The sequence below is a fragment of the Taudactylus pleione genome, unplaced genomic scaffold, assembly GCF_031769625.1.
Source record: "Taudactylus pleione unplaced genomic scaffold, aTauple2 ptg001271l, whole genome shotgun sequence".
In the NCBI taxonomy this organism is placed as follows: domain Eukaryota; kingdom Metazoa; phylum Chordata; class Amphibia; order Anura; family Myobatrachidae; genus Taudactylus; species Taudactylus pleione.
The window spans coordinates 366188-378842 of record NW_028285671.1 but is presented as its reverse complement, the minus strand read 5'-3'; the positions used below and the strand labels follow the sequence as shown (position 1 = coordinate 378842).

Here is a 12655-nt window from a genome sequence, read left to right as displayed (position 1 = left end):
TTAAAAAACAAAAAAAAACAAAAACAAATTTGCTCAAGGGATCAAGTATGTCCAAGGGTCCCACTAGCATCGGTGAAGGGGGACCTGAAGATTCAGTTTTTTCCCTTCAATGGGGGCCATTTGGCTTTGAGGGGATGGGGAGAAATGGGGCCTATGGCCCCAGTGCTTGTTCTACAATCACATGTGAATACAACCTGCTGCTGCACTCATCTGCTTAAACTTTTGCATTTAGAAACACTTCATATCATTCATTAAACAACTGATAAGAAGAGGACTGACCTTTTGGTGTCTCCATGTCTTGTCTCCATTTATCTGCCTCTATTTAGGCCTAATTCCGGGACTAAAGTCAAAGTCCCTGTAAAGTGGATGTATTTGCAGAGGATTGGTTAATTAAATAATGAATATATTCTATTGTTTGTGTCAAGACTATCCAACCCCTAAGACACTTTTGCAATGCCATTTAGAAATTGATTATCAGGTCTCCTGTTTTTACTTTTTCGCACCATTGCGGGGGTAACCACATGGATACAACTGTTGGAGCCATGAATTGCTATCCATTACTTCTGACAAATTGGGTATTTGTTACATTTCTATACTGAGGCAAAATTTGCTAGAGTAGTTCACATTATCTATTCCGAAAATTTCTGTCATCTTTTGAAAATATATTTTAGGTTTGTAATGCTTGAATTTTCCTCATTGTTTAACTTGGGACCAGCTGGAGGCATTCCTTTTCTCCATTTGCAAGAACGAGCAGTGATATGATGCATCTCGAGGTGTTTGTCTCCCTCAAGTAAGCTTCTCCGAGGAAGTGCAATGGTTATAAGCAGCAGTAGATTGTGACATCATAGAAGAATGTTGTTATAGTGGCAGAATCTGCTAGCTGACTGTATACATTCTATTGCCATGGTGACTGCATGGCAGCCACTCCTGAACATTCCGTGGACAGTATGAATATTCCGTAGAGTTCTGAACATTCCGTGGACAGTGTGAACATTCCATAAACACTGTTAACATTCCAATTAAGGTCTTAGACTATCTGATTAACTGCTGAGACAAGAAATGAAGAAAGGAAGGCTGCCAGTTGGCTTGTGGGTGTGGCAGAGGCTTGCAGGAGGCAGTGCATTCACAAATCATGCACCCAGAGAGAAAGAGAGGGAGGGAAAGAAGTCTGCATATGTTAATTGATAACATAGAGATGAATTGAAAAAAAATAATAACTCCAAGGCTCTAAATGACATTGAAATCCTCTGCTCTCTTTTGGTAACAATGAATCAAAGAAATGAAAGTATAGATTAAGGAGGAGGAGGAAAGGATGGGCGAAAATAGAACCAGGCCAAATGAAAAAACATTTACAGGAGAAAAAGACAGAAATATAGGGGTGCATCTGCTGTTTGGTTGGGAGTTGCAGTTCTGTCTCTTGGATACCTGGCTCCTAATTTACTGCTGCAGTTTCTAACTACCAGCCCAAGCTCTGACACAAGGAGCCGACCATACTTGAGAACAAAGCAAAAATAATCTTTTTATAAACCACTTTATATCATATACCATTATAAATCAATGTATATGTGTTTACATTTATAATACTTACCATATGCTAATCACCATATATTTAATCTTTTAAAGTCAGCTAAGTGGGCAAACAGTGCAAATATTACTTCATTTACACTTAAACTGTACAAGCTGTGAAATAATTTGAATATATGCAAAATATTTTGCAGCTAAACTTTATGCTTATAAATAAAGTAATGTGCGCACTATCTATTTGCTTAGTTAACATTTAAGCATTGAATTATGGGTGGTTAGCATATGATATGTACTGCAAATTATAATATATATATAGATTTATTTCTTTTTTATTAAAGAAAAGCTCTCACTAATTGTAATAGCATATGATTTATACTACCCATTGAGTTCCTCAACAATTATCAATGTCTCTCTATGTGAGGTAGCTGCTTGTGTCTGATAAGTAACAAATCAGAAGCGCAACCCCAAGCTTTGAGCCCTAAGAGAGCCTGAAAACCCTGAATCTAAGGTGCTGTTTGGCTGCTCTGTCAGGTGCAGCCCTGCTCTCTGTGATGGTGGGTCTTTGGCTTTCGTGGTTTAAAGAGAAATGGTGCTTATTTCCAAAACATGCTTTTACACTCTCCTGGGTGATTGGAGCATAGATTTAAGGCTTCAATAAAAAAAGTATATAGGACCTGTGATGCTCTTGAGATTGTGGTTATGCACTACACTACTGTCTCCAACTATGGCTTCCCTGTTATTGGGGCAAGGTAGATTTTTACACAGTACCAAGCAAAACCTATTGGCTGCAGCAGTGCATCTTCATGGTGTTAGGCCTGAAGTGACCTAGGGGAGTGCACCACTCCCTATAGCTATACCCCTGGCTCCAATCATCCAAGAAACTGTAAAAATGCACTGGGCACATGAGCCTTATTTCTCTCCATCAACTCAGAGCCAGAAAGCCCATCTTTGACATCCCTGGAGCCAAAAGGCTCCCATCCAACACCAGGATTGGGAACAAACTCCCACCTTGTTACATCACATACATAGCCATGTAACATGTGGAAGAAGTGAACAGAAAACTCAAATGCCATTAGGGGTAGTATAAATCATATACCACTAAAATTAGGGAGACCATTTAAAAAACAAAAACAAATTTGCTCAAGGGATCAAGTATGTCCAAGGGTCCCACTAGCATCGGTGAAGGGGGACCTGAAGATTCAGTTTTTTCCCTTCAATGGGGGCCATTTGGCTTTGAGGGGATGGGGAGAAATGGGGCCTATGCCCCCAGTGCTTGTTCTACAATCACATGTGAATACAACCTGCTGCTGCACTCATCTGCTTACACTTTTGCATTTAGAAACACTTCATATCATTCATTAAACAACTGATAAGAAGAGGACTGACCTTTTGGTGTCTCCATGTCTTGTCTCCATTTATCTGCCTCTATTTAGGCCTAATTCCGGGACTAAAGTCAAAGTCCCTGTAAAGTGGATGTATTTGCAGAGGATTGGTTAAATAAATAATGAATATATTCTATTGTTTGTGTCAAGACTATCCAACCCCTAAGACACTTTTGCAATGCCATTTAGAAATTGATTATCAGGTCTCCTGTTTTTACTTTTTCGCACCATTGCGGGGGTAACCACATGGATACAACTGTTGGAGCCATGAATTGCTATCCATTACTTCTGACAAATTGGGTATTTGTTACATTTCTATACTGAGGCAAAATTTGCTAGAGTAGTTCACATTATCTATTCAGAAAATTTCTGTCATCTTTTGAAAATATATTTTAGGTTTGCAATGCTTGAATTTTCCTCATTGTTTAACTTGGGACCAGCTGGAGGCATTCATTTTCTCCATTTGCAAGAACGAGCAGTGATATGATGCATCTCGAGGTGTTTGTCTCCCTCAAGTAAGCTTCTCCGAGGAAGTGCAATGGTTATAAGCAGCAGTAGATTGTGACATCATAGAAGAATGTTGTTATAGTGGCAGAATCTGCTAGCTGACTGTTTATATTCTATTGCCATGGTGACTGCATGGCAGCCACTCCTGAACATTCCGTGGACAGTATGAATATTCCGTAGAGTTCTGAACATTCCGTGGACAGTGTGAACATTCCATAAACACTGTTAACATTCCAATTAAGGTCTTAGACTATCTGATTAACTGCTGAGACAAGAAATGAAGAAAGGAAGGCTGCCAGTTGGCTTGTGGGTGTGGCAGAGGCTTGCAGGAGGCAGTGCATTCACAAATCATGCACCCAGAGAGAAAGAGAGGGAGGGAAAGAAGTCTGCATATGTTAATTGATAACATAGAGATGAATTGAAAAAAAATAATAACTCCAAGGCTCTAAATGACATTGAAATCCTCTGCTCTCTTTTGGTAACAATGAATCAAAGAAATGAAAGTATAGATTAAGGAGGAGGAGGAAAGGATGGGCGAAAATAGAACCAGGCCAAATGAAAAAACATTTACAGGAGAAAAAGACAGAAATATAGGGGTGCATCTGCTGTTTGGTTGGGAGTTGCAGTTCTGTCTCTTGGATACCTGGCTCCTAATTTACTGCTGCAGTTTCTAACTACCAGCCCAAGCTCTGACACAAGGAGCCGACCATACTTGAGAACAAAGCAAAAATAATCTTTTTAAAAACCACTTTATATCATATACCATTATAAATCAATGTATATGTGTTGTGTTTACATTTATAATACTTACCATATGCTAATCACCATATATTTAATCTTTTAAAGTCAGCTAAGTGGGCAAACAGTGCAAATATTACTTCATTTACACTTAAACTGTACAAGCTGTGAAATAATTTGAATATATGCAAAATATTTTGCAGCTAAACTTTATGCTTATAAATAAAGTAATGTGCGCACTATCTATTTGCTTAGTTAACATTTAAGCATTGAATTATGGGTGGTTAGCATATGATATGTACTGCAAATTATAATATATATATAGATTTATTTCTTTTTTATTAAAGAAAAGCTCTCACTAATTGTAATAGCATATGATTTATACTACCCATTGAGTTCCTCAACAATTATCAATGTCTCTCTATGTGAGGTAGCTGCTTGTGTCTGATAAGTAACAAATCAGAAGCGCAACCCCAAGCTTTGAGCCATAAGAGAGCCTGAAAACCCTGAATCTAAGGTGCTGTTTGGCTGCTCTGTCAGGTGCAGCCCTGCTCTCTGTGATGGTGGGTCTTTGGCTTTCGTGGTTTAAAGAGAAATGGTGCTTATTTCCAAAACATGCTTTTACACTCTCCTGGGTGATTGGAGCATAGATTTAAGGCTTCAATAAAAAAAGTATATAGGACCTGTGATGCTCTTGAGATTGTGGTTATGCACTACACTACTGTCTCCAACTATGGCTTCCCTGTTATTGGGGCAAGGTAGATTTTTACACAGTACCAAGCAAAACCAATTGGCTGCAGCAGTGCATCTTCATGGTGTTAGGCCTGAAGTGACCTAGGGGAGTGCACCACTCCCTATAGCTATACCCCTGGCTCCAATCATCCAAGAAACTGTAAAAATGCACTGGGCACATGAGCCTTATTTCTCTCCATCAACTCAGAGCCAGAAAGCCCATCTTTGACATCCCTGGAGCCAAAAGGCTCCCATCCAACACCAGGATTGGGAACAAACTCCCACCTTGTTACATCACATACATAGCCATGTAACATGTGGAAGAAGTGAACAGAAAACTCAAATGCCATTAGGGGTAGTATAAATCATATACCACTAAAATTAGGGAGACCATTTAAAAAACAAAAAAAAACAAAAACAAATTTGCTCAAGGGATCAAGTATGTCCAAGGGTCCCACTAGCATCGGTGAAGGGGGACCTGAAGATTCAGTTTTTTCCCTTCAATGGGGGCCATTTGGCTTTGAGGGGATGGGGAGAAATGGGGCCTATGCCCCCAGTGCTTGTTCTACAATCACATGTGAATACAACCTGCTGCTGCACTCATCTGCTTACACTTTTGCATTTAGAAACACTTCATATCATTCATTAAACAACTGATAAGAAGAGGACTGACCTTTTGGTGTCTCCATGTCTTGTCTCCATTTATCTGCCTCTATTTAGGCCTAATTCCGGGACTAAAGTCAAAGTCCCTGTAAAGTGGATGTATTTGCAGAGGATTGGTTAATTAAATAATGAATATATTCTATTGTTTGTGTCAAGACTATCCAACCCCTAAGACACTTTTGCAATGCCATTTAGAAATTGATTATCAGGTCTCCTGTTTTTACTTTTTCGCACCATTGCGGGGGTAACCACATGGATACAACTGTTGGAGCCATGAATTGCTATCCATTACTTCTGACAAATTGGGTATTTGTTACATTTCTATACTGAGGCAAAATTTGCTAGAGTAGTTAACATTATCTATTCAGAAAATTTCTGTCATCTTTTGAAAATATATTTTAGGTTTGCAATGCTTGAATTTTCCTCATTGTTTAACTTGGGACCAGCTGGAGGCATTCATTTTCTCCATTTGCAAGAACGAGCAGTGATATGATGCATCTCGAGGTGTTTGTCTCCCTCAAGTAAGCTTCTCCGAGGAAGTGCAATGGTTATAAGCAGCAGTAGATTGTGACATCATAGAAGAATGTTGTTATAGTGGCAGAATCTGCTAGCTGACTGTTTACATTCTATTGCCATGGTGACTGCATGGCAGCCACTCCTGAACATTCCGTGGACAGTATGAATATTCCGTAGAGTTCTGAACATTCCGTGGACAGTGTGAACATTCCATAAACACTGTTAACATTCCAATTAAGGTCTTAGACTATCTGATTAACTGCTGAGACAAGAAATGAAGAAAGGAAGGCTGCCAGTTGGCTTGTGGGTGTGGCAGAGGCTTGCAGGAGGCAGTGCATTCACAAATCATGCACCCAGAGAGAAAGAGAGGGAGGGAAAGAAGTCTGCATATGTTAATTGATAACATAGAGATGAATTGAAAAAAAATAATAACTCCAAGGCTCTAAATGACATTGAAATCCTCTGCTCTCTTTTGGTAACAATGAATCAAAGAAATGAAAGTATAGATTAAGGAGGAGGAGGAAAGGATGGGCGAAAATAGAACCAGGCCAAATGAAAAAACATTTACAGGAGAAAAAGACAGAAATATAGGGGTGCATCTGCTGTTTGGTTGGGAGTTGCAGTTCTGTCTCTTGGATACCTGGCTCCTAATTTACTGCTGCAGTTTCTAACTACCAGCCCAAGCTCTGACACAAGGAGCCGACCATACTTGAGAACAAAGCAAAAATAATCTTTTTAAAAACCACTTTATATCATATACCATTATAAATCAATGTATATGTGTTGTGTTTACATTTATAATACTTACCATATGCTAATCACCATATATTTAATCTTTTAAAGTCAGCTAAGTGGGCAAACAGTGCAAATATTACTTCATTTACACTTAAACTGTACAAGCTGTGAAATAATTTGAATATATGCAAAATATTTTGCAGCTAAACTTTATGCTTATAAATAAAGTAATGTGCGCACTATCTATTTGCTTAGTTAACATTTAAGCATTGAATTATGGGTGGTTAGCATATGATATGTACTGCAAATTATAATATATATATAGATTTATTTCTTTTTTATTAAAGAAAAGCTCTCACTAATTGTAATAGCATATGATTTATACTACCCATTGAGTTCCTCAACAATTATCAATGTCTCTCTATGTGAGGTAGCTGCTTGTGTCTGATAAGTAACAAATCAGAAGCGCAACCCCAAGCTTTGAGCCCTAAGAGAGCCTGAAAACCCTGAATCTAAGGTGCTGTTTGGCTGCTCTGTCAGGTGCAGCCCTGCTCTCTGTGATGGTGGGTCTTTGGCTTTCGTGGTTTAAAGAGAAATGGTGCTTATTTCCAAAACATGCTTTTACACTCTCCTGGGTGATTGGAGCATAGATTTAAGGCTTCAATAAAAAAAGTATATAGGACCTGTGATGCTCTTGAGATTGTGGTTATGCACTACACTACTGTCTCCAACTATGGCTTCCCTGTTATTGGGGCAAGGTAGATTTTTACACAGTACCAAGCAAAACCAATTGGCTGCAGCAGTGCATCTTCATGGTGTTAGGCCTGAAGTGACCTAGGGGAGTGCACCACTCCCTATAGCTATACCCCTGGCTCCAATCATCCAAGAAACTGTAAAAATGCACTGGGCACATGAGCCTTATTTCTCTCCATCAACTCAGAGCCAGAAATCCCATCTTTGACATCCCTGGAGCCAAAAGGCTCCCATCCAACACCAGGATTGGGAACAAACTCCCACCTTGTTACATCACATACATAGCCATGTAACATGTGGAAGAAGTGAACAGAAAACTCAAATGCCATTAGGGGTAGTATAAATCATATACCACTAAAATTAGGGAGACCATTTAAAAAAACAAAACAAAAAAAAAAACAAATTTGCTCAAGGGATCAAGTATGTCCAAGGGTCCCACTAGCATCGGTGAAGGGGGACCTGAAGATTCAGTTTTTTCCCTTCAATGGGGGCCATTTGGCTTTGAGGGGATGGGGAGAAATGGGGCCTATGCCCCCAGTGCTTGTTCTACAATCACATGTGAATACAACCTGCTGCTGCACTCATCTGCTTACACTTTTGCATTTAGAAACACTTCATATCATTCATTAAACAACTGATAAGAAGAGGACTGACCTTTTGGTGTCTCCATGTCTTGTCTCCATTTATCTGCCTCTATTTAGGCCTAATTCCGGGACTAAAGTCAAAGTCCCTGTAAAGTGGATGTATTTGCAGAGGATTGGTTAAATAAATAATGAATATATTCTATTGTTTGTGTCAAGACTATCCAACCCCTAAGACACTTTTGCAATGCCATTTAGAAATTGATTATCAGGTCTCCTGTTTTTACTTTTTCGCACCATTGCGGGGGTAACCACATGGATACAACTGTTGGAGCCATGAATTGCTATCCATTACTTCTGACAAATTGGGTATTTGTTACATTTCTATACTGAGGCAAAATTTGCTAGAGTAGTTCACATTATCTATTCAGAAAATTTCTGTCATCTTTTGAAAATATATTTTAGGTTTGCAATGCTTGAATTTTCCTCATTGTTTAACTTGGGACCAGCTGGAGGCATTCATTTTCTCCATTTGCAAGAACGAGCAGTGATATGATGCATCTCGAGGTGTTTGTCTCCCTCAAGTAAGCTTCTCCGAGGAAGTGCAATGGTTATAAGCAGCAGTAGATTGTGACATCATAGAAGAATGTTGTTATAGTGGCAGAATCTGCTAGCTGACTGTTTACATTCTATTGCCATGGTGACTGCATGGCAGCCACTCCTGAACATTCCGTGGACAGTATGAATATTCCGTAGAGTTCTGAACATTCCGTGGACAGTGTGAACATTCCATAAACACTGTTAACATTCCAATTAAGGTCTTAGACTATCTGATTAACTGCTGAGACAAGAAATGAAGAAAGGAAGGCTGCCAGTTGGCTTGTGGGTGTGGCAGAGGCTTGCAGGAGGCAGTGCATTCACAAATCATGCACCCAGAGAGAAAGAGAGGGAGGGAAAGAAGTCTGCATATGTTAATTGATAACATAGAGATGAATTGAAAAAAAATAATAACTCCAAGGCTCTAAATGACATTGAAATCCTCTGCTCTCTTTTGGTAACAATGAATCAAAGAAATGAAAGTATAGATTAAGGAGGAGGAGGAAAGGATGGGCGAAAATAGAACCAGGCCAAATGAAAAAACATTTACAGGAGAAAAAGACAGAAATATAGGGGTGCATCTGCTGTTTGGTTGGGAGTTGCAGTTCTGTCTCTTGGATACCTGGCTCCTAATTTACTGCTGCAGTTTCTAACTACCAGCCCAAGCTCTGACACAAGGAGCCGACCATACTTGAGAACAAAGCAAAAATAATCTTTTTATAAACCACTTTATATCATATACCATTATAAATCAATGTATATGTGTTGTGTTTACATTTATAATACTTACCATATGCTAATCACCATATATTTAATCTTTTAAAGTCAGCTAAGTGGGCAAACAGTGCAAATATTACTTCATTTACACTTAAACTGTACAAGCTGTGAAATAATTTGAATATATGCAAAATATTTTGCAGCTAAACTTTATGCTTATAAATAAAGTAATGTGCGCACTATCTATTTGCTTAGTTAACATTTAAGCATTGAATTATGGGTGGTTAGCATATGATATGTACTGCAAATTATAATATATATATAGATTTATTTCTTTTTTATTAAAGAAAAGCTCTCACTAATTGTAATAGCATATGATTTATACTACCCATTGAGCTCCTCAACAATTATCAATGTCTCTCTATGTGAGGTAGCTGCTTGTGTCTGATAAGTAACAAATCGCTTCTCGGCCTTTTGGCTAAGATCAAGTGTAGTATCTGTTCTTATCAGTGCTGACTGACTGGACTGTGACTACACTCGGGCTCCAGAGAACCTGCTGCCGCATTTTTTCTGGACCTGCAGCGGCCGAGGAAGCTGAAAGAGGACTGCTGAGAGGAAGAAGGATTCGACTTGCCGAGGGTTAGACTTGCTGCTCTGCCCTCTGAAGAAGCGACTGCCAAGCTCCGACCAGCGTCCCCCAGACTGCCGACTGCGACGAGGAAGGACTACAAGTAGCAGAGGGTCAGACTTGTTTGCTCTGCCCTCTGTGAAACCGACCTCCGACCAGCGACGACCAGACCCTGCGACGAGGAAGGACTTCGACCAGCATTGGGCTAGACTTGTTTGCTCTGCCCTCTGCGAAGCCGTCCCCCGACCTCCGACCAGCGGCGACCAGACCCTGCGACCGCGACGAGGAAGGACTTCGACTGGCATTGGGTTAGACTTGTTTGCTCTGCCCTCTGCGAAAGCGACTTCCGACCTCCGACCGCCGCAGACCCTTCTCCAGCCCAACTTCGACCCCGGGCAAGAAGCAGGAGAGATGGCCTCAGCTGCCCCCACCCCGGTGCCAGCCTCAGCCTCCGCTCCAGCCACCTCTGCCAGGAAGAAGGCGGCCGAAGCTCTGCCCGACCAGGTCCCATCCACCTCCACCGCCCCTCCAGCAACAGCCACCGAGAAGCCCAGCCAGACCCAGCCCAAGGGTACCCCAGCCTTGGAGCCCTGGATGAGGCAGACCGTCGTGATGAAGCTGAAGGAGGTGGAAGGAAAGATGCCGGACATGACGACGGAGACCTTCGGCAAGAAGATGGTCCTTGAGCAGGGGTTCTCGACTGCTGAAACCCTCAGCATACAGAACTATCTCAAGGGGATCTTTTATGTGACCTTTGCCTCCATTGCAATCTGCAAGAGGTACTGGGAAGCGGTGAAAGCGGCGAGGCCTGAATCCCCTTTCTCTCGCTTTGTGGGCAATTGCCCTATTCAAAGAGAGGAGAGGCGGGTGACGGTTTCAATGCGGAACCCACACACGCCTGGCAAGGACATCGCCACTTTCCTGGGCCGTTTCTGCACGGTGATCAAGGAGCCCTCCAAGATCCTGGACAGGAATGGCTTCTGGACAGGCAAGTGGGCTGTCATCGTCAAGCTCCTAAAAGATAACTGGAGCCCCGATGGAGTTGTGCACCTGCCACAGTTCTTCTCCCTGGGCGCATCTGCAGGATTTCTCAGTTATCCGGACCAGCCGCGGATCTGCAAGACCTGCGGTGGGAAGGACCACATTGGGAGAGACTGCAAGGTGGCAGCCTGCAAGAAGTGCAAGGTGGCGGGACACGACACCAAGGATTGCCCCACCCAGAAGACATGCAACCTCTGTGGGGAGGTGAACCATGTCTACAGAGACTGCCCCAATAGGGCAAAATCCTATGTGGCAGCAGTGACTGGACAAGGCCAGCAGAGGCGCCAGGAGGGTAAGAAACCTTCCACCCCCACCCCACCCCCCCGCACCCGTCCTACCCTTCCTACCCCACCCCTTCCCACCCATCCTACCCCACGCCCTCCTCCCACTGTGACAGCAACTCCCACCCCCACTGCTGGCACAACCCCTCCCCCCTCTCCCTCCCGCTCCCTTCTCCATCCCACTGTCTCTTCCACCCCCCCTGTCTCTCTCCTCTCCGAGGAAGAGTTTCCCCCTCTTGTACCCTCTGCAGGCACTCAACAGTCGAGCAGGAAGCGAAAGGAGTTTGACAGCCCAGCTGCTGACCCCGACCCTTCCAAGAAGTTGGCGGTAGAACAGGTCGAGAACCCTCTTCCACTAGAGGACGAGATGGAGGCGATGGTGGAAAGCCTCGTGGAGGAGGTAGTACCTGACCTTAATGCTGACAACTTAATCGAACAGCTGATCCAGAGCTGTATGCAGCCGCCCCAACAGGGCGACCCAGCAACCGTTCAAGAGGAAGCACCGCCCGACAAGAGTGGTAGCTAAATGTATTTTCCGTGTTCTAACCTTTTTTCTCCCAACTAATGGTGTCTTTTTCCCTTTTTACCATTAATGTGAGGAGTATTAAGGATAAGTTTAGAAGACAGTCTGTGTTTGCATTTTTAGATACTCAGAAATGTGATGTTTACATGTTGCAGGAGTGCTCTATTCCTTTTTCCAGGTCTTATAGACATCTGGGCCGGCAGTGGTCTCACGGTCCGTCCTATTGGTCTGGTGGGGGTGAGTGTAAGTCTGCAGGGGTCGCCATTCTTATTAGGGGGAGCCTCTTCACACTAGATTCTGTTCAGGAGCTCGTCTGCGGCAGATTGCTTATCGTAGACGGCTCCTGGGCAGGTGAGCCTATTAGGCTAATCTGTGTGTATGCACCCCCTGGTAAGAACGAGCGTTTGGAGCTTTTCCAGACCCTGCGGCTGCAGCTCGCAACCACTAGGGCAGTAGTGATGGCCGGAGATTTCAACTGCCCCATGGAAGAGGATGGACGCAGCACCTGCAACACTGCTAAGCTTGATTTGACATCTAAACTGCTCATAGAAATGGTAACCGAAGCTTCTCTGCGGGATGCTGTGGGCTCCATGGGGGCTGGCTCCGTGAATTACACGTGGAGCCGCCCCGATGGCTCGGTGCATTCCCGCATTGACTTTGTGTTTACCTCTAGAGCAGTGAAGCAGAACAGGCATGCTATGGTTCCCTGCTTCTTCTCTGACCACAGAGCCATTCTC

General features: G+C 42.6%; 1 protein-coding gene and 1 pseudogene across 1 annotated transcript in view; both read left to right on the top strand.

The window, feature by feature from the left end:
* Positions 1-9903: 9903 nt before the first annotated feature.
* On the top strand, positions 9904-10003 carry LOC148443436 (U2 spliceosomal RNA; annotated as a pseudogene).
* A 664-nt stretch (positions 10004-10667) lies between these two features.
* LOC148443435 (uncharacterized) overlaps positions 10668-12655 on the top strand; it is a 55451-nt gene continuing 53463 nt past the window's right edge. The window contains exon 1 of the mRNA XM_088462834.1: positions 10668-11795. Within this exon, the coding sequence (XP_088318960.1) occupies positions 10668-11795 (1128 nt within the window). The remainder of the gene's footprint in view (positions 11796-12655) is intronic.